The sequence below is a fragment of the Podospora anserina genome, chromosome 2 (assembly GCF_000226545.1).
Source record: "Podospora anserina S mat+ genomic DNA chromosome 2, supercontig 2".
In the NCBI taxonomy this organism is placed as follows: domain Eukaryota; kingdom Fungi; phylum Ascomycota; class Sordariomycetes; order Sordariales; family Podosporaceae; genus Podospora; species Podospora anserina.
Genome location: NW_001914858.1, coordinates 1,368,109 through 1,389,632, shown reverse-complemented (window position 1 = coordinate 1,389,632; position 21,524 = coordinate 1,368,109). Strand labels below are relative to the sequence as shown.

General features: G+C 51.8%; 5 protein-coding genes across 5 annotated transcripts, besides 1 other annotated feature; 2 read left to right on the top strand and 3 right to left on the bottom strand.

Annotated features, from left to right (window-relative positions):
- Nucleotides 1–7,125: 7,125 nt before the first annotated feature.
- Nucleotides 7,126–9,095, top strand: PODANS_2_3630 (uncharacterized protein; the record flags this gene model as incomplete). The annotated part of the gene is made up of 6 exons (XM_001911078.1): nt 7,126–7,193; nt 7,250–7,291; nt 7,347–7,640; nt 7,718–7,945; nt 8,004–8,040; nt 8,100–9,095. 6 exons carry the CDS (start codon nt 7,126–7,128, stop codon nt 9,093–9,095), a joined length of 1,665 nt encoding a protein of 554 aa, XP_001911113.1.
- Nucleotides 9,096–10,558: 1,463 nt separating this feature from the next.
- Nucleotides 10,559–10,630, bottom strand: a tRNA (tRNA-Met).
- A 1,798-nt stretch (nt 10,631–12,428) lies between these two features.
- PODANS_2_3620 (uncharacterized protein) lies at nt 12,429–13,232 on the top strand (the record flags this gene model as incomplete). The annotated part of the gene is made up of 1 exon (XM_001911077.1): nt 12,429–13,232. One exon carries the CDS (start codon nt 12,429–12,431, stop codon nt 13,230–13,232), a length of 804 nt encoding a protein of 267 aa, XP_001911112.1.
- Nucleotides 13,233–15,314: 2,082 nt separating this feature from the next.
- PODANS_2_3610 (uncharacterized protein) lies at nt 15,315–18,284 on the bottom strand (the record flags this gene model as incomplete). Its single annotated transcript, XM_001911076.1, has 3 exons — nt 15,315–15,416; nt 15,471–18,092; nt 18,183–18,284. 3 exons carry the CDS (start codon nt 18,282–18,284, stop codon nt 15,315–15,317), a joined length of 2,826 nt encoding a protein of 941 aa, XP_001911111.1.
- A 1,405-nt stretch (nt 18,285–19,689) lies between these two features.
- Nucleotides 19,690–20,236, bottom strand: PODANS_2_3600 (uncharacterized protein; the record flags this gene model as incomplete). Its single annotated transcript, XM_001911075.1, has 2 exons — nt 19,690–19,986; nt 20,051–20,236. The coding sequence occupies 2 exons, from the start codon at nt 20,234–20,236 to the stop codon at nt 19,690–19,692; spliced, it is 483 nt and encodes a 160-aa protein (XP_001911110.1).
- Nucleotides 20,237–20,696: 460 nt separating this feature from the next.
- Nucleotides 20,697–21,523, bottom strand: PODANS_2_3590 (uncharacterized protein; the record flags this gene model as incomplete). Its single annotated transcript, XM_001911074.1, has 2 exons — nt 20,697–21,157; nt 21,214–21,523. Coding segments are annotated over 2 exons (771 nt in total), but the record flags the coding sequence as incomplete, so codon positions are not given.
- Nucleotide 21,524: the final 1 nt, after the last annotated feature.

Here is a 21,524-nt window from a genome sequence, read left to right as displayed (position 1 = left end):
GCAGTAAGCCTCCCCCTTTCCATCAAAGCACCCACCCGACACAGATCGGCTCTCCCCTTCCGCATCCCACCTTACCCCTGACTCTGTATCCCTCTTTACCCTCCCCGATCCCCCGAATATGCGCGGGTGGTGAGCTTCACCGGTGATACAGCATAAGACACCGAACAAGATCCTCCTTCTGGAAAGATAACTGGCTCGTCTCAAGCCTCTTAATCAGTGGCCTCCATCCTCACCGCATTTTGGAGTCTGACAGCATGAGATCGACCAAACCTTAATCAGGTTCAATAGACAAAGGCGGAGAGAGAGCGAATGAAGGCCGTGCCGAGGACTCTGGGGCATGTCGGAAGGGTACCTTATGCAATACCATGCTTTGCAAATCCAGCCTGGTGATACCCTTCACCAACCTTTGACCAAGTTTGGACTGGTCATCGATCGTGTGTTTTGAGTGTATGGTTGTGGAGAACCCAACATCAAGCAAATGTCCCGACCGTTGAAAGCAAAAGTGCCAGACAGCAGATAACGTGATGCCCTCAACAGCTTAGGCTCCCAACGTGACACAAATCCGTTGGCCACCACGGAGAAATGACAATACCCTCCAGTCACACTTCCATCATGTTGTCGTTAGGCTTCTTACCCACCCACCCTCTTCTCCCTCAACATTGGTACCGCCCGTTACTGGTTTCGGAAACGACTCCGGGTGGTGTACTTGTTGAGAACCAAAACCCACCCACCCGGTCATAACCAGAACCATAAATCATCACATGGCACTCTCCCCATCCACTGTGGCTGCTTCAAGGTCCGTACACCACCACCACCACCACCACCACCACCCCCACAAAGATCGGGCACGCACACCGAGCTATAATTAGCAAAAGAAAAAGCAGCAGACCCTTCTGCAGAAGTTACGCTCACTGCAATGTGGACAGCCTACCTACCTGACCTTTCCGCGGGGCAAACCATATCTGCTGCTTTTCTGGAGCTGAGTGTGGAAAAATGGGCTGTGACAGCATGCAGCCAGCCAGTCAGCGAACCAAACCCACCACCACCCTAACCACAAACCCGTCAAATCACAATCCACGGAAATAAAAAGAAAAAAAGGAAGAAAAAAATGCTAAAAAACCCGCGGGAAAAAACCAACAGCAAAAAAGAAACCGAGGATCGAGTAGTGGGTTAGGTACCTACCCAGTGTAAACTACCCCCATCCTCGCTTATCTCCCTCCTCTACTACCCTTTTCTTCAACGTTCACCAGAAACCTTGATCCGACGACAGGGAGCAGGGATCATACATCCTGCCTCTTGTTCTCATTGGTGCTGCAAGTTGTGTTAGGAAAGGTACACAAAAGGGAATTAATTACCTACCTACTCTGCCAACGCCCTGCAAGCTATGACCCGACTCCCCGCTGGATCCATCCTCCTCCGCCCATGCGTTAAGAGCAAAAAGACAGCCACTCAGCATCTAGATCCATACGATCACATACAGCTGAGGGTAAAAGGGTCTCCATAAATTATCAGATCATATCATGGTAGGGTAGGGTAAGTAGGTGATCATCGCGTAAACGTTATTGCCGGTCCCGCCTGAGGACAATCGGCTATCAACGCGGGGTCAGCTAGGTACTTCCTCATCACTTGGAGAAAGCAGAGGTTTTCTCCAACCTCTCCAGTGTCATTAGCGCGCATGGAATGTCCTTATAGTATGTATGCGGGCTGATCACCCCAACCGTTGCAATCTGGATCGGAGGAGGCGGCCATAATTCCGCGATGCCAATCGCCCAGTCCGTTGGGGGTTTGGGGAAGTAGCTTTTTCCTTGGTTTTTTTTGGTTCTGATCTGGTCAACTAAAAACAAATAGATTGATAAGAAACGACAACACACTACCCGTGATGACGGAGTGAGCTAATAGGTACCTAGCCAAGCCCCCCGCGCGTGCCCCGGGGGTTTGGACACACGGTGCTGCCGGGAGCCGAAAAAAAATAGAGGAGGCCGGCGGTAAGGCGTCGATTGTGGAAGCTGGTGTGAGTTGTTAGCTGAGTTGTGTGTGTGTCTGTGTGCTACATCAAGGCAAAAGGAGACCGAAATGTTCGGCTTTTCCGTTGGGAAATAAAAGAACAAGAGAGAAAAGAATAACTGTAGAGGCATGGAACGTTGTACAGATTGATAAGTATTATCCAGAAAATTATTACTTCTACAGTGTCGTTTCGTCTGCTAGTAGCGAGGATCTACGTGCCGTCAATGTCATTGGACGAGCGGACCACAGCTCGGCCGAATGTGGCAAGCAAAGAACGTCAGTGTGGAGACGTCTGCCGGAAGAGGGAAAGAAGGAAAAAAAGGTTAACTTTTTATTTAGAAACAGCGCTATCCCCAAACAAGAAAAGCCATCCACCACAAAAAAAGTTGGGAATTGGGATTCGAGCATCAGGAAGGAAGCAAACATCTTTCGATGCTGTTGTTGCCCTCGGACAATGAAATGAGCTTTCAAAGCAAGCAAAGAGCAGATACCTACCGAATCAAGAACCCATGGGGCCACGCGGTCGCAGTTCTGTGATGTTACCCATACGGCGCGGTGGAAGCGGACAAGGGGGCCGAGGGAAGCGCAAAAGGGAAAACCGAGGCGTTTGATGAATGAATGACTTTGGTGATTGTTGCTGTTTTGCTACCACCAAAAATGAGGCGGTGAATGGGTGCACCCGGCGAGAAAAGTCCCCTGTTTTCTTGGCGCCGGGAACAACCTAAAGGCAGCCCAAAGTTCGGATCCTGGCCTGTTCATCCAGAGAACCAGAGAATGGAGTCTTTGCTGCCTAGCCCCCCCATTCATTACCGAGCCAATGTTCGGGACAACAACTGCTTAGATCATTTAGTACTGCAGTGCAGTAGCATGAACAACAAAGAAAGTGACCGGTAAGCGTCGAGGTGTACAGCCACTTTGACGATTGAGAAAGTTGGAGAATGGAGAAAGGGTCATCAGCAAGAGGAAGGGAAGGGGTGTGTGATGAGGGGAAAACATTCAAATGGACAGGGACCAAAGAAGCGGCAGGGACGGGCAGCCAAAAATGGACACGAGAAAACGGTTGTTTCATCCAACCAGAGGGCAGCAATTCAACAAGATAACCCCCGATCGAACCAGGGTCCTGCACGACACCGAGTGCCCATCTCCACCCTCACCGTCGTTGCGCTCACCTTTCCAAGCGATGTGCTGCGTCATCCTGGGTAATGTCTAGGTTCTTGGGTCCACGTGTTTAGACGAGGGTCATCGACGTTGGTATTACTGCGGTATCGCTGCTAACGCTGGCTTCTGATCTGCTCATGATGGCTGCAAGCTTTCGGAGCGAGGCGTTTGCCTTTTTTTTTTTTTTCTTCTTTGGCTAACCCGACGCAAGACGTGCCTTTGAACCGGAGTTCCACCGACTGGCGGACGCTCCGGGAAAACCGAAGTGGAAACTGGAGCTATCAAAGTTCCTTTGGCTTCTTGCTGTTCCCAGGTTCATGGAAGCTCGAAAGCTCGACACCGTTACTAGCGAGAGAGTTTTGCTTTCCACAGCATCGGGCAATGACATAATGCAAACTGATGGTTCATGAGGGGAACACCGCCGAGGCGAGGCACGGAAACCGGGGGTTCGGAAGCACACCTGCCTCTTCACATCCCAGTCGTCCGCTCACCGTCGTCGTCCGGCAACGCGGCCTTTCGTGGGGTTCAGGGGAAACCGGCAGTTCTCTCCGCCGTCATCTTTGTTCTCCTCACCTTCTTCTTTCTCCATCACAAAAATCAGATCAGCGCATCAACCGATAGTTGACGTTGCAGCCAGTGTGGGCTGGGCACGAGTCCCAAAGGCCCAGTTACGAAGCACCTGAAACTCAACTGGCAATGGGGGTCACCCAACATCGGAACAGCACGCTACTGTATCAGGTATCATCAGACAGAGCGAGGAGTGCGCCGAGGGATGCTAGTGACAGTGACGGCGTGCACCCCAAGCCTCCCCAAGTGCCCCCGCCAGAACCAATGTCAACCGCGATCCGGTCCAGCGTCAAATGGGGAATGGTTGCTGCCCTGGTGGGCATGCCAAAAGGAAGAGCCTCTTAGCCTATGATATGATCCTCGCCGGATGCTTGGCGCCAGGATAGGTTGGGTTGAACGTTGGGTGGTGGACAGGTGCTCGTCTGCAAAAGTCCTCGTACGGGTATTGTGGTCATGGTGGTGTTTTCCCTATTCCCTAAAGACTTTACATGCTTCTTTTCTACTGAAAGAACGGGTGAAATATTGAAAAAGCCAACGTCCTGCAGTACGCATGCCACCACACCAGACGACTTCTCTTCTGATGAAAGCAAAAAGGGCCCTGCGCTACATAATATGCGCGCTGCACGAGACTGGCTGTAACTGCAAGTCCCAACCTCTTGCTGCTAGGAACTATGCAGGAGGAATCCCACAGACCAAAATCGAGTAAGTGGGTGCGGGGGGGGGGCGGACGAGGACAGAGGAAGACAGTCAGTCATCCATGGTGATGGCTGACAATGGCTGCTGCAACAACGCCCTTCCCGCCCCCTCCTTGCAATCTGATAATCTCATAGAAAACAGAAGCAAAGAAAAGATTGATTGTGTTTAGAGCAATCAAACCCCGCCACAGGACTGAGGCCACGAGAACGGTAAGATGCCGCTGCTGTCTCTGATCAAAATATCGGAGATGGGGTGTGAAAAGTACGTAATGCTGCAGGTCGACTGGCTGGGGGAGGAGGCGTCAAAGTTGCTCTTTGGAGCGAATACCGCGGCTATACCTAGGCTAGGCGTCGGCCAGGGACATTCACAGACATCCACGTGGGCCACACCTGACGAAAAGCTTCACCATTTGCTGCGCAGACCACACCCAAACAAGCAGTCAAGAAAACATAGGAGTGACCTGAAAAAGGAGCATCACCAATGGTGGAAAGAAAGGGTACAAAAGTAATATTGAAGGGAGAAGGAGGCAAGCCGACCTGCCGCTGCTCCGCCTCAGTTCGTGTTCTGTTGCAAAGGGGCGCTAACCCCATGGCGGCTAGTCAGAGCGCTCTTTGGAGTGTCGACCGACGACAGCAGCAGTCAGCACGGCCATTTCCCCGGCCTATCTCCCATTCGCAGGCTCGCCATCTCTTTCACTGGGACTTGTGCTGGGACGATTTTGTGGTTTTGTGAACAAGCACCAAGCGGAGTTCGACCCAAAAGGAGCATCCCATCTGTCACAGCAGCTTTGCCCTGGCAGGTGACCAAACTCAATCTCTCCATCATCTCATCGCCTCCTTTCAAACAGACTCTCCGGCCTGTCCCGGCGGAACCGTCTTGTAAGCTGTCTGTTTAGTGCCCGCCGCTAATATAATCCCACAAAAAATGCTTCCCTCATTGTCACTCACTGCTCTGACATTGGGGCCGGCTGCCGTCTGGCCTGTCGTCATGCTGGGCCATCCTCCCGCACAACTGGACCTCTGAGTTAACGTAGCATGGATTGGGCGGGGGGAGCCATGGCCTGAGCATGGCCCCTACCTACTGCACACACTTTTGCCTCTTGGGGATTTTATAGTACAGAGGGGAGAGAAACAATACACAAGAGCATACCCGGTTAACGGCGCTCGCATGAGCCCGGCATTGCTGCTGGACGCTGGCAGCTTCCACAGCGCTTCGATGGCACAAGGAGATGCTGCACGGGCCCAGGTCGAATGGGTTTCTCAGCACCATTCTAAATTTCTAAGCACCATTCGAGGCATGGCAAATGGGTTAGGATTTACAGAGTAAGTTACTTACTCTTGGCTGGCATGAATTAAGGTGCTCAACAAAAGACAACCGCCACAAGTGTCCGCTGCCCCGGCGTCTAGTCCAGTGGGTGAGGTGTGGTTGATAGCAACGGGCCTTGGCTCCCGTCGGAGGTCCAGTTGACGGGTAACGGGGCGTGCTGTCGTCGGTTTCAACAAGGACGCCGTTCGGGAGAGGGCTCTGGGGGAGCTAAGGTAGAGCCGTGATGGAGATGGGACGGAGGGGGAGACATTAACGAATAAAGCGATTAAATGGATGGACGGTCTAGCTGGAAAGGGAAGCCAGATGGTGGGGTGCCAGCACATGGTGTAGCCCTGATGTCTTGGCCTGGCAGGCTTCCTTTCCCGATGGGGCAATGCGCGCGCTTTGCTGTGGGTGTTCTTGGGTGAGGAGGTGGGCAGGTGCTGGCCCGCAGCCCGCAGACAGGGCGGCCTGTCCTGTCCCCAGCCAGGACGTGCATTGGGGTGCTATTTAACTTTGCAGTCCCCCCGACGGCCCCATCCTCCGCCTCTCTTTGATCTTCCAGATACAATCACCATCGCTGAATCAGCCCTCGTCGCTGCCCATCTCCACCACTCACATTCGCTTTTTGCACTCACCCCAAGGAAGTCCTCGTCGACTCCTGTCATTCGCTTGTTTCTTTTTTGTTTTTATTTTGTTGTGTTGAAGAGAAGAGGAGGATTGAGACAATATCCCGAAACATCATCATCCAGCCAGCATATCTCTCTCAAAAACACACTCTAGAAAGCATACAACCAACCAACCAACCAACCACACGATCGCTACTGACTGCTGTTGAGGAAAGGGAAGGAAGAAAAGGACACCAAGAGAAGAGGAAGAAGAAGGAAAACGGCCCGGAAAGGAAGAGAATCTCCAAAAGATTCGAAAACCAAACCAAACCAAACTCTATCACCGCCACCAGTAGTTACCGTACCATCATCACACGTAGCAGCAAGTAGCAGCAGCAGTAGCCTTTGCCTCCTCGACGCATCTCCACTCAGGAACCAGGCTCTCTCTCGCACGGCATTTTGACTCATTCGGCTACCCATCTTCTCCAAGCTCCGCCTCCAGGTCTGCGCCAAGCGGGGACATAGCCTTGTGCTGTCCTTCAACATCAATATAGTGTCAGCCTTACACTACTTTGTGCGCCTCTCCCCAACCGCATCTCACGACGTTCGCTATCCCATCCAGGACGCACTGCACTGACTGTGTGTTCTGATTAATGTCAGCAACTCCCAACCCTTTCTTGACCTCCTCCGCCTGGCTTCAGGTGTCTCTCGTTTTTCCATCTTGGCTTGGAGGCTAACAGCCAGTTCAGTTCTTTCGTTTTCATAATCTTCCAAAGTATCTCTCATAATGGCCGGTCCCGGTGGTGGTCCTCCTCGTCGGAGCCACACCAAGTCCCGGAAGGGATGTGAATCTTGGTAAGCTGAGTCGAGAGGCTGGCAGTCAGGCATGTTTTCACTAACAACCTTCACAGCAAGCGCCGCCACATCAGATGTGATGAAAGCTTCCCTCAATGGTACGCTTGGCTTATCCCTCAAAATTCAGAGACAAATGACTAACTCTATCTTCAGCCGCAACTGCACCAAGCACAAGGTCCGCTGCCCGTACAACGACATCACTCAGCCTGATGAGAGGTCTTGCTCGCCTGACAAGCCCGACCTCATGTGGACCCCTCAGATTGAGGAGGAGATCAACCAGTGGAAGGTTACCGGGGTGTTCCCATTCCCGCACATCTATCCTGCACCGACACCCTGTGACTTGACTCTGGACCAGCTCAGGCTGATCCACCATGTTGCGTCCATCAGCGAGCAGATGGAGAGCCTCAATGCCAATGGCTTCACGCTTTGGACGCGGCGGATTCCCACGTAAGGCTGGACCCCTGACACATGCCATCCCATGTCGTCCTTGCTGACCAAGTGCCCCTTTTCTCTTTTTTTTCTAGAATCATCCAGATCGGTGCTACCTACGACTATGTCTTGCATGCGCTGCTGGCGTTTTCCGCCACGCACCTTGCGCACCTGACCGACTGCCCATTGGTGGGCAACATGGCCTACGAGCACCGGGGCATTGCGCTGAACCGCCTTCAGGAAGCCATCGGCTGCTTCTCGAGGGAGAACTCCGACGCCATCCTGGCGGCTTCGCTCGTGCTGTCGTGGCAAGCTACGGATTGGTAAGCAATATGCTGCAGCTATCCGGGCTACAACCGACCAGGGCTGACCTCGATACAGGAAGAGCTGGACCGAACTCATGCAAGGAACCTCAACGGTGAGTAAAAAAGGTTGTGCCAAGCCCCCGCGACCGCCCGACTAATTCGGACGAAATAGATTATCGATGCCATGGAATCCTGGAAACACGAGTCCCTTTTTGGCGACTTCATCGCCGAGAGCAGCACGTTCCCTACCGGCCCTCCGTCGCCCACCCCGGACCACCAGCCCAGCCAGCCATGCGCTGCCGACATGGACAGTTACCAGCGGACTCTGAAGCAGCTGCAGAAGCTCGAGCACCATCTGAAGCAGAGCCATGAGAGCCCCAAGCCCATCACGCAGCTCATTGCCTTCATGAAGGGCTCTCGCAAGATCGTCTTAACCCAGCCTTTGCACCAGCAGTTTGAGCGCCTTAGGGCGTTGCGCACCTGGCTGTTCTGGCTTCCTGTCGATATGCTGCAGCAGAGCAGTTGCTCCCCCAACTCGTTGGTCGTGATTGCTCACTACTACACGGCCGCTTTGCTGATGGAGCGTCTTTTCCCCGACATTGGTGCAGCCTACTTTGGAAGCCTTACCGTCAAGCCTATCGAGGAAATCCATCAACGTCTCAGCTGCTCGGAGAGGGGCCAGACCTCTCTCAGTTTCATGGATCACCCCCTCGGCACAGTCTACGAGTTCCGCTCCCGCATGGGTTGGGCCCATCCTGTTGACACGCCCGCATTCCATCAGTACACGGCGCCGCCCTTCTACATGAACGACGGTTCACCGGCCATGGTTCCCGCTGCTTCTCCAGAGTACTTCTATGGAGACAGCGTGTCATTCAGCTACAGCACCGAGGACCTGTCTGTTCCCAACAGCGCTGTCAGCCCTCTGCAGCTGTCATCCCCGTTCCCTCACTCTGGCAACCAGCAGTATCTTAACATCCCTAGCCCCTACGGCGCCTACAGTCCCGTCTCGAGCGTCTATGGCGACTTTGGCGACGCCGGCCACAGCGACTTCGAAGATTCTGGAAACTGGACGGTCCCCTACTCAGCCGCCTCTCCCGTCATGGGTCCTGCCAGCCACCGCTACAGTGTCGGGTTCGTTTCTTCTCCAATCCAGTCCACGTGGGCCTAGGAGCCTCTGGAAATCCACAAGTCAAAGGTGATTGACAAGATGACGACCAGGCCTTCCTACTCGAGCACAACATTAGACCACACGCCACAGGAGGACCAGCAGCCATGGATGTCAGCTCCGTCTTCGTCTTTTGCTCACTCGCCCTATCTGAGTCCCGGACCCGCTCAATACCCTCCGCTTCCAGAATCACCCCTCACGCCGCTGCTTGCCACGCCAGTGATGTCAGCACATTCCAGGTTTCCAAGTCTCGACAACACCGTGATTCCCGCCCTCACGGCTCCTCAGGATGACATCAAGGGAAAGGGAAAGATGATGTAGCCCATGATCTGCCCCCAACCTCCCATCCTTATCCCCACTTTCGCTTTTCCGTTTCTCGTTTTCTTTTTTCCGGAGCGCACTCTCGCTTGTTTTTCCACGCTTCAACACAGACGCAAATGTACACGACACTCCTTTGGCGATCACAACCTTGATCTTCACAACGCAGCTTATCCCACGGCATTTTTCTCAATGCACACGACGCTCCTTTACGACTGCAACGAAACTTACCTAATACTTGCATTTTTCATGCACGACGCTCCTTACGATACACATATTTACCGACGCTCCTTTGTCCCGGCTGGTCCAGCAACATCGAACTATAGACATTCCTTTACTTTTACCGGATCGAACGGATTTGATACCCAACTTAGACACTCCTTTTACGAACCCTGCATATAATCGGCATAGGCACACACTCCTTTTTTGGCATTTTGGTTTTGGATCCTGATACCCAACTGCATAGCATCTGTTGTTTTGGCTTTTTTTTGGACTCTGTTTATCGTTTTGGGAAGGGTTTTAATCTCTCTCTCTGTGTGTGTGTATGTGTGGTCTCTGGCTATTAATCTTGTATTTCCTTTTGGGAGGGAACCATAAGGGAACATTTCTGTACACGGCCTTTTTGGTTTTGCGGTGTTCAGGATCTGCATTGGAATGGCGTCTTGTTGGATTTTTTGTTTTGATTTGGCTTCTCTGCTTGGCTTTTTCAGCGGGGAGCAAAAGGGAAGGAAAATACCGGGCGTATACTCTTGAGGGATTGGGTGGTGGACTTGGGAAGGGTGGGGTACAGCGATCACTATTATAGCGTGTGGTCGATGAGCTGTATTGATTAATGTTGTAGTTAGCTTGGGTGTGGAGAGAGGCCATCTTGCCCTGCTATCATGTTGCTGATCATGTTTTGTTGTTCTGCCCTTTCACGGAATGACGACTAGCATGGTTGATATAGCGTAGACATTGACAGCGGAAAGGGGCGGATGCCTGAGGATCTCTAATTATTAATAATATAAAGAAATAAACTTTGGACAAAACATGAGTTCCTTTGCAATTTCGTGATGCTTAAAAAATGAGCAGAAATGAGAGAGACGGATTGTGTGGAGGAGATCAGGGTGAAAAAAATTAGGGATAGAAAAAAATATTACCAAAAGATTTAGCTGCGACTCGTTTCGATCGAGTGACCTCCGGGTTATGAGCCCGGCGCGCTTCCGCTGCGCCACGCAGCTTTTTCACTGGATGACTGTTGTAAACAGGGGTTGGAAGTTGGGTATATGTGGGGCTTGCTCAACGAAAGCATCCGCCCCCTCTTTTTCGATAGTTGGGAGCGTGAGATGGATAAACCCTCAAGATGTAAATATTCCTCATTGAACATCCAATGCGGCATACATTGGAGATTATGTCCTGCCGTGTATATGTAAGTGCTGGGATATTGAGATGCTTGATAGTGCTCTAAGCTGTGCAGTTGAGAACCTCTTCCTCAGAAATCTTGACCTCCAATGCTCGCTATGTAGATGTTCTTGCCCTGGAGGTGTGTTCTGTTGTCAAGAGTTGGGTTGTAGAGAAGCTTGATGAGGTCTTGAACATTGAAATCTCTTCCTTTATCGATCTCCTATTCTTATCATACATCTGGAAATATTTCTTGCCGTAGATGCGTTTTTATTGGTAAGAACTGGGTTATCGAGTCGCTTAATGGCACCTTGAACAGAATCGGCAAGTATTGGGCTATGTATGTATTCCTTTGTTTACTGACTTGCTTGCCCGCCCCTGAGTACGCAAATCTTGCGGTGAATAAGAATAGCCTTGAATTTGGGCTCGGGTTGATATATGAAAGAACCCATAGCGTGAGTCCCTGGGCTCGAAGTCTTACTGCGGTGTTATTAACGCATGTCTGCTTTCATGTCCTTCACCATACGCATCACTGACCTTAGCTGAAAGGCCATCTTAAGATACCTGTAACCTCTCACTGTGAGATCAACTGTATCACTGCAGCGGTCCAGGTAGCCGTGTGATCACAGTTCCACTTGACGGATCATGTTTTCATGCCCTTTGCTCCCACAGGGAAAGAGCGACTGACTGGTTTCCAACCTGGGAAGGAACAAACATGCCCACAAGCCCTAGAGCAATTGCGCAATACTGTTGGCTTGAGCAACAATTTCGCACTGATGCCTGATTCTTCCTGGAGAACCTTTTTTTTTTTTCTCTCGAAAACTGGCTCTCACATCGTCAAAATCACTAACGGTTTGCAAGAGTCGAGCCGAGTCACTCCTGCAACCTCACCACCCACCCTCATTAATTCTCCCTCAAACAAACTTTCACGACTTCCTCCCAAACTTCGAACCAACCTCTTTATTTCTATTTTGGTCGTATCTGATGATCATCTGGATCGGTCATAAAAGCATACTCGACAACCACCCACCGTTCAACATCACAACTCACGCCTCCCCACATTGGCACTCTACGGCTTTCATCCACTTAGTCCAACCTAGCAACCATGCCGATCATCCAAGTTCCACTCCCATCTAATGACGGGACAGGTGTCCTCTCGCTCTCCAGAGGCTCGATTTCGTATGCCGAGCTCGCCAGAGAAGACCGTGATTCCCATGGATTGTGGCAGGACACCCAGACCGTCTACAGTAAGGCTTGTATGGCTATGGATTATCTCAACACATTCATCAAAGAGTTTGAACAAGAAACACTCCTGTCCAAGCCGGATGATTTCCAGGGAGCCAGCACTGACCATCTGATCAAGCCCGCTACCTACTATCACCACTCCGCCACCAACATTTCCAAGTCGATCGTCGCCAGGGCCAATGATGTTATATTTAGTGACTACAAGACTACAATGACTATGGCTCCTACGGTTTCTGCAAGTTTCGGGAGTACGCGGAGCTGCTGGGCACCGCCGCTAGTTCCGCCCACAGGATTACGCGTGCCACCCAAGGGGCTTGTGATGCTTGCTTGAGGCTTCAAATCGACGGAAGCAAAGTATCCTCGAGAAATGCCGAGGATGTTTGTACCAGAGGGATGAAACTCATAGATGATGCAGATTCTATCATTGGTGCTACCAATCGACTCGCTCAAGAATTCACCGAAAACAACAACAACAACAAGATGGTCCTCATCATCGGAGGTGGGGTCAGTGGATTGATGACAGCCTGGATTCTTCTGGATAGGGGTTATCGTGTCTCGGTTGCTGCCAAAGAATGGTACGGGGAGGATGCAAACAAGGATGGTTCTATGTGTTCTCAGACTGCTGGAGCTCTGTGGGAGTACCCCCCAAGTGGTCGTCGCTTGTCAGAGAACCGGGCTCCTGCGGTTGCGTTCCCCGAGCCCGCGCAGGCTCGGTTGTGGGCGATGCACAGCTTTCTGTTCTATGAGCACTTAGCCAAGAAAAGTCAGCTGGAAGAGTTCGGAGCCAGAATGATCGCACTGTATCAATTTTCCCATCACAGTCATAAGGATAACAGGCAGGGGGCTGACAGCCAAACTCAGGAGAATGCGCGCGAACACCACAGAAAGTTGCAAGCTATTGCGCGCCTGGACACCGGGTATGGAGACTTCCGCGGGAAGTTTAAGGCTGGTTATCGAAGCCTTCCACTTGAAGACTGGAATACATTCGAGTTTCGAGAATGGGAGGACGCCCTGAGTGCAACAAACTATCTTGGCTCAGTTAGGCTGAAATGGGGCTACAGACACGAGGCGCCGGCTATAGACACTCATACCGCTATGGAATTCTTGATGAAGACCGTCAGGTTCAAGGAAGCAATCTCCGCGACCCGTGAGATCAAGGGAGATTCTTCATCTACAGGAAGAAAAACTCATGCGTGAGTTCCGAGCTGACATCATCGTCAATGCTAGTGGTCTCGGAGCACGAACACCCGCCGGCGACAAGTAGGTATTTCCTGCTCGGGGATCTGTGTTTCCTCAAGACAGCGGAACCGCCATCATAGAATCCATCTTTCGGCGTGAAAACTGGTGTTTCAGCCTCATACTTGACTCCCCTGAGGTAGAAGTGGAGGAGGAGAAAGCCACAAAGTTTGTCCCGACGCCCGTTCTACCACCTCGATGCAGGCGTCGAAGCCGACACCCGCACAGGTAGCCGAGTCGTTCACAACTATGTCCATGAGGATTCGGCCTGGACTCTCGCCGTTGGCTGCGCCTGGACTTGTGTGAAGATTGTCGAGAAGATGTTGTTGCATACGTGGAAGGCGGGGATGAGGCGAATGATGAGGTTCTGGGAAGCGGGATAAGCAACGGCAGGATTTGAGGTGATGGACTCGAGGGATGCCGGATGCCGGATGCCGGATGATAGAATTTGTTTGATAGGGTACTGTTGACCTTTGTATAATACTTGGTTTTGTTTTCAGGTAAGGGGAATACTAAGGGGATAGGAATGTAGGAAATTGTAGTTCTATATTGTATATTGTTGCACCACTTGATATGCGATTGTCGTGCTTCCCTTGGTATTAAGCAGACCGTTGGACGGCATGTCGGCTGACCATCCTCAGAACAAGGTTGGTAGATGGTTTGTGGAACTTGCAGAGACACCTCCAAAGTCATTATCTGCCAGAGGTCGGTAGGACACCGAGTACCTTTCCAAGGCGTGTTCTGGTACCAACATCACTCGGGGGCCTCTGTGGATAATGTGTCTTAACTCCAGGGCAAGAAGAATGGGTAGGTGGTTATTTACTCAGGTATGTGCAACAAGAAAGGGGTTGGATTCCTAAATGGAAAGTAGCGCAGAGGGAAAAGGGACATTATCTGGAGTAGATGAACTACATGTACTATTTACAAAACACCGAGAAAAGTTTTTATCTACCTAACGCTATATACCTATCTACTGTTGTCGTGCTATGCTAAGTTGTTTCCTATCTAAAGACTCGAGGAAAGAAAAATACCATCTACCATTTTTTGACCCTTCCAATCAGGTCCACCACCCATGACAAATGCTTTTGCCTTGTCAATGTTCCTCCTCTTTTGATTACCTTTCCTTCAATGTTTTATCCACCTCCTCTGCCCATCCTTTCATGAGGCCTATTTCCACACAAGCCCAACTCCCTTTGTAGTGTCCTCCCTCCTCTCCTATTCCACCTTCAAAAGTCCACACCCTCTCGGTAATGACACTCCCAACCCTCTTCGCTACTTTCCCAAATGCTTCCACTCTTTCATCGTTCCCTCACCTGCTCTCCACTTGGTGGAAATAAACAAACCCCGACTCTGCCTCCGCTGAACACAACTCAACTCCCTCACTGTGTAACCAACTCATCATCCTCTCCCCACTCCAGCTCACAAGCAAAAAAAAAAAAAAAAAAAAAAAAAAAAAAAAAAACCAATCACAAAAGTCACACACCATTTACCTAAGAAAAACACGCAACAAATCCATCAAGATATCAACAATCTCAAAGAAACCTACCTACTACCAAAACCATCAATCACTCCACATTACACACCATCAAAAAAAGAGCGCAAGGGTATGGTATACACTTTCTCTTTCTTCTTTCCTTTTGAAAAGTCCGCAAAGCTGGAAAAAAATAAAAAGAAAGAAAGAAAGAAAGAAAGAAAAGAGTAAAAACCGGACTATCTACTTATGTAATGATGTTTCTTCCGCTAAGGGGATGGGGGGCATGATTTTCATTCGTGAAACGTGCCATGTGTTGTTGGGTTGATGATTCGGGAAACAAGAATGGGGGGACCTATGAGCTGCTGCCAGGGACACATTGTGTTTCTATTAAATCCCCACTCATCTCTCTCTCGTCATGAAGAATACACGATCAGAGCAGTAGCAACAGCAGTAGCAATGATGGTGAGAATCTACCCTTCGCGAACCCCGATGACATTCACCGTCCGTTGGTGAATCCAAGCCCACAATGCAGCCAGCGCTCAGACTCTGCCACGGCAATAACCTTGATCCTAGAGACCATATGTCGTCTTGAGTGCTTGCTGGTCTTGTGGCGGGAGCTTGTTGAGGAAGTCGACGAACCCCGGAATCAATTGCTGGTAGATCTTGAGGACCTGTCGTGTTCATTAGCATCTAACATAACAACCAATGCAAGGAAGAAAACTTACACTCAAGAAAGCCTCATGCAACTCCTGCTTGATGGGGTTGCGCAGCTTCAAGTCCTGGTACCTCGCAATCGACGAAAAGAAGGCCAGCAGCACATTCTCAATCGACTGCGGGTTCTGAGCGACGACGTTGCAGAATCCCCTAAAAGCAGTCGCCTTCTCCTCCGATGTGTCGACCTCGTCCATGACGGTGAGGAACTCGTGCGCAAACTTGGGAAGGTGAGGCGCGATGATGGCGGCATGGAAGAGACCCAGTCTGCCCAACGCGATCGCGGCGTTCTCGACCACGCCGCCAGGCACACCAGGATTGGAGATGATCTCGACGAACCTCCGCAGCAGCTCTGGTACGAACGGCGCCATCTCCTCCTTGAACTGCATCGCCACCTCGCCGGCGCTCCAGCAGGCGTTGTTAACAACGCTAAAGCTGCTGTCAATCTCCTCGTCCAAGATGTCGTCCAGGTCGAGCTTCTTGACCAGCATGGTGAAGATCTTGTGGATGAACGGCCTCAGCTGCTCGGGGACATACTTTGAGCAGTCACCAACCAGGGCGTAGGCCGACTGCTGCACCTCGTCGGAAGGATCCTCCATGCAGAAGCTCAAGAGCTCAAAGAAGGCCGGTTGGCTTCTTGTAACAAGCTCTGCCGCCTTGGTGTTGTCCAGGGCCTGGATGATAGCGCTCAAAAGATCAAGACTGGTGACCAAAAAGTCCTTGTCAGGCTGATCAAAGTTGGCATTTGTTTTGGCGTGCATGGACTGCTCGAGGTTTTGGTGAATGATGTTGACACATCTGTTGAAGATCGGCTCGGCATAAGGAGTAAAGGCATCTCCGAGCGCCATGGCGATGTAGGATAGGCACTCTAGCAAGGGGAACATTTCCCGCGACTGATCTGGTACTCTTTGCCATCTGTCGATGATGGTGGGCATGAGCTGGCCAGCAAGCTCGGGGCGAGCCAGAACCGGTCCAATATGCTCGGCCAGCGTCTGGACGCAGTCATAGAGAACCCATCTGTTCTTATCCTTGTATTTGCTGAAGCATAGAACAAACTGCTGGATGATCGGCCCGCAGTACGGTTCCAACTGTTTGCCGGCCTTTTCCTCAAGGGTGGCCATGGCCGAGGCACCCGCTTCTTGCACCTTCTTGTTCTTGTCCAACATCCTGCGAAGGATGCCCTCCATGAGGGGCTCAAAGTAACTTTGTTTCTGGGCCCCGTCTGTGAGGCTCGCAGCCCATGATGAATACCGGCTCAGGGTCCAGCATGTGATGATACGGACCACCGGCTCCGGGTCCTCAAGGAGGCTGATGAGGTAGGGGACAAGCTCCGGCAGATGGGGCACAACAACACCCATGCAGCCATCGGCAACGGCGCCGAGGGCAAGCACGGCAGCTTCGCGGCGTGGCCAGTCCTCGTGCTTCAGGTTTGTTTGCAGATAGGGGAGAATCGAGTGGAAGACTTTGCCGCCGAAATCGCCAGCAAAAACGTCGAGCGCTGCCGCAGAGCACTTGCGGAGGGTCCACTTCTCATCTGGGTTCTCATCGCCGTCGTCGTCCTCATCTTCGTCGTCGATCTCGCCCTCCTCCAGACCCTCCTCGGCCATCTTCTCGTAGCCGTTGTCCTCCTGGCTTTCACCCTCCTCAGCACCAGCAGCGCCGCGCTTCAAGTTCTTCTTGGCAAACTTTGGCTTGATATCCTCTTCTCGATCCTCCTCGTCTTCGTCGTCGGACGCGCCTCCCAAGAGAGCAATATCCTCGGGACTGTACACCATGCATTCCAGAAGCACGGGGATAATCTTGCCGAGGTAGGGATCAAGGGCCTGCCAGAGATTGTCGTGCTCGCCCACAGCCAACCAGAACTCAGCCGCCTCTGTGGCGAGCTCCTCGTCGTCGCTCTTTTGCTGGGTAAGGATGTAGTCGACCAAACCTCCGATATGAGGCAGCAGCTTGTCGGGCCGGGTCTCAACCAGCCGGACAAAGGCGCGGCACACCTCTCGCCTCACATCGGGGTACTTGTCTTCGGAGAGATAAAACAAATGCTGGAGAAGGGTATCGATAACGTTGAGCATGGCCTGGCTTTTCCTTGGGGTGAACTCGTTGATGGCCTTGAGGGCCAGAGCGCGGACTTTTGGCAGGGGGCTCTTGGTAGCCTCGATGAATTTGGGGAGAAGGATGTTGAGCGGCCGCTGGCCATTTTGCTCCCGTTCCAAAACCTTGGTGTTGTCTTCGCAGATCTTGGCCATGGCGGCCATGGCACCTTCTTGGGCCTCGTTCGAGTACTGGTTTCCTTCGTTGCCAATCATCTTGAGCAGAACCTCGAGGAGCTCAGGCCAGCTGTAAAGTCCTCCACAACGGACGATTTCGGTCGCAAGGTTGCCAGCAAAGCTGCGGATCTGAGAGTTGGTGTCCTGGATACCGAGAGGAATGGCCAGTTTGATCAACTGGAGACTGCTTTCGGGGATTCCCTTGAGGTTGCTCTTGATGTTGTTCTTGAGCATGATGGCGGCAGCAGATCGGACCACATGCCATTCGGTGGGCTGCTGCACCGGTGTGCCCGGCGCTGGAGTGGCACTCGAAAAGATGAATGCCAGGTAATTGTTGATATCGGGACTCGCTTTCGCTTGCGTGAGCATCTGCGCCGGCAATCTCCAGTCAGTTGGGCGCGCCAGCAATATTTTTTATTTTTTTTTGGTTTTTTTTCCACAGCGACCATCGCAACTCACAATTTCGGCCTGCTTCTGGGCGGTCTTGTTGAAGCCGCTCAGCGAGTCCCGGAGACATGTCGCGAGTGTCCCGAGGGACTCCTGGTTTGGTTGCCAGCTCATGGCGGGCGGCGACTCTGTCCTGCTGAGTGTTTTTCTGGGGGGCAATGGTGGTGGTGGTGTTTATGATGAGGATGGAGGTAAGATCGCTGGTGTTGCGCCTGGGCTGCGGGGTATGGGTTGCTGTGGTCAGTGGTGACGATGCGCTGGTTGGAAAAAGCGACGACCGTGTGTATCGCGAGGGCGGGGGTTGAATTGGGGGGGTTGAAAGTACGGTGGAGGAATAGTAGTAGAGAGAAGAAGAGAGAGCAGAGGTGTAGAGTAAGTAGTGTGTGTTATTATTGTGGTTATTCTTTTTGATGCCGGGCTAGTGGGGTGTGAAGCTCGTTATTGTTAGCCTCCGCATTGCTCTTCGCAAAGTTTCCATGTGCGGATAAGACACTGAGGAAGTGGCACTAGAGCTATCTAAAGAAAGAATCGAAACGAGGCGTATGCCGCCTCCCGGCCTCTACCAGGCCTGTGGGATCTTCAAGCTCGATCTGATATGGAGTTTTGACTGACATACCTCAGGTTGAGGTGTGGGCTATTATTGTTGGTTAGCAGCACACTGTATGCTGTCCGGGTGTCGGGTGAGTGTTCTCTTCCCAAGTTTCCTCGTTTCAAAATGCGATGCTGCTGCTTCGAGTTGGTGGCTCACCCGTTTGCGCCGCCGGTGCCCTGCTGTTCCTGCCCCTCTGGCCTTTTGCTCCTCCTCTGCCACTTTTTGAGTGCCCGTGCCCCACCAGAGAGGGCAACCCCTCCACGCCAAGCCACCTTCCGTGCTGCAGCGTGCCTGCTTTTCTCGACTTTCTTTATTATCCTGTTCTTCACGAGAGCTCTGCGACCGTTCTTGTTGAAGATGGATATTTATTTTCGACGGATAATGGAATTGTTTACTTATCTTGGAATATAGTACTGTTTGAATCTCGAAATCAGAGGCTTTATCTCACCAACGTTCACATATCAAGCTCTCAAACCTAGACATCTACTCATAGACAGAGACACTGGAAATATTTCAAGCTATGAGAGCTGTTATGATTTCACTTGTTTTGTTTTTCCTCTCAAAAATTATAATGCCCTTGTTTCAAGAGGTGCTCATACCCCAGATTTCACTGCCGCTCCCGGAGCTATCACATCTCTGGTAGCTACCACCCTTCCGTGCCGTCGTAGTATCAGCCAGCGTCAAGACCAGACCAAATGACCTTCCATCTGTGTTCGTGGGACACATGTCCGAATGGTTTATGAGAGAGTTGTATGAAATGACAAGATCAGCTGCCACTGTTCCAAGCCCATTCCCACTAGCCTCTCACTCCCGATAGCCTCTCACCTCTGATAGCCTCTCACCCCTGATAGCCTCTCACCCCTGATAGCCTCTCACCCCTGATAGCCTCTCACTCCTAATATCCTCTCACCCCCAAAGACCATCCCATCAAGAAGAAACACTCAACCCCTCCACCCCCTCCCGAACCCCATTCTGCCCACCCTCCTCCTCCTCCCACCTCTTCAACACCCCCATAATCCCCACCACAACAGCCTTAAACCCCTCCATCTCCTCCTCCACCACCCCTCCCAACCCCGTGCTCGCAAAGCTGATCGAATTCCCCACATACACCGGCCTCTCATTCCCCATCTTCCTCACCAGCAGCCTCGCCATCCTCGTCGTGAACTCTAGCGTCGGTTCCACCGTGCAGAGTGCTGTTGAGAGGGGTTGTGAGGGGTTGTATCGCTGTCTCCAAGTTAGTAAGTGTATGTTGTAGAGTAACGGAAAAGAAAAAAAGAAAAAAAAATACATCAGGCAAAGCATAAACAAACGACCCCAACGGTGTAGCCTGGCCCGCCTCCTCAGACGTAGCCGTCGTCAAAAACACCACCAGGGCTTTGGACTTGAGTGACAGTCTGACATAGATTCTGTTGTCGAGGGAGTGTGGGAGGGGCAGGGAGAAGGAGGCTGTTTTGCTGGTTGCTGCTGACTCCATTGTCACTGTCACCGGTTCTATTCAGGCAAACCCGTTTTCGACTGAGAAATGGAGATATGGGTTTCCTGAGAGGGACAGATTTCGAAGATGTCGGTATCAAAGCTGAATTGTAGATTGTGTTGCTGAAGAAGAAGGTTACCGGTAGACTGAGTGTAGGCAACGAGTGACAAACACCACATGGCCCGTGCGCTCTCACACATTGACATCATCTCCAACATTACACCTTCCATCTCTATCATCAACTGCGTTTGTTTTTAAGACATTCTCATTACTTGTTACATCATTGATATATCCCCGCTAGGCTCGCTGATCACCCTAACGCCTCGCTAGAATCCACTTTTCCCATCTCCTTACACCGTCTTGGAATCAGTGTCTTGAGATATGTCAAAGATCACCTACCACGCAAACGCCAGTCCAATCTCTCTGTGAAAAGCCCTCTCTAGGTTTCTCCAAGAGCCCTCTAAGAACCCTCCCACCCCTTCATCGGCTTCTGCCTCGCCTGCCTCGTATTCCACCCCAACTTGGCACTGATGCTGTTGATCCAATCCCCCGACCGCCTCCCATGCGGTCTATGAGGCTGCACGCACGCAAAGGGGAACCTGCTCGCACTAATCGTCACGTAATCCCCCGGCCTCAGCTCCACCCTCTCCCGCCCATCAAAGCTCGCCCAGGAGCTCGTCCGGGCATCAAACGGCACCCCTATCCTGAGCACAATCGTATCAGGCAGGATAATCGGCCTAAAAGACAGTGTATGAGCACAAATGGGCGTGACCAACATGACGGGATTCTCAGGGTGGCAAAGCGACCCCCCTGCCGCGAGGTTGTACGCTGTCGAACCCGTAGGTGTGGAAACACACACCCCGTCCGCAGAGACAGAGGTGAAGTGCTCGTCGTCGCCAAATATTTCAATGTTGGACATTGCTTTTCTCCCGTTAGCATACACAACATGTCCTGAGCCCCAAAGAGAAGATACATACTAGGATTCGGCCCCCGATCCACCACCAGCTCGTTCAGCACCTCCCACGTCCCATCCGGCCTATGCGTCCTCTCATCATCCTTCTCCTCCCCAATCAGCTCCTCCACCAAATCCCTCTCCCCTTCCTCCTCCCCATCCTCCCCCTCGGTTATCTGCCTCCGCGGAATACTCCTCATCACCGTCCCCTCAAACCTCAACCTCAAACTAACCGTCACCCCCTCCCCAAACGCGCCTCCCAATATCTCCTCATGATCCTCAAAGTCAAACTTTGTCAGGAACCCAGACTCCCAACGCAAAAGACAGCACCGGCGG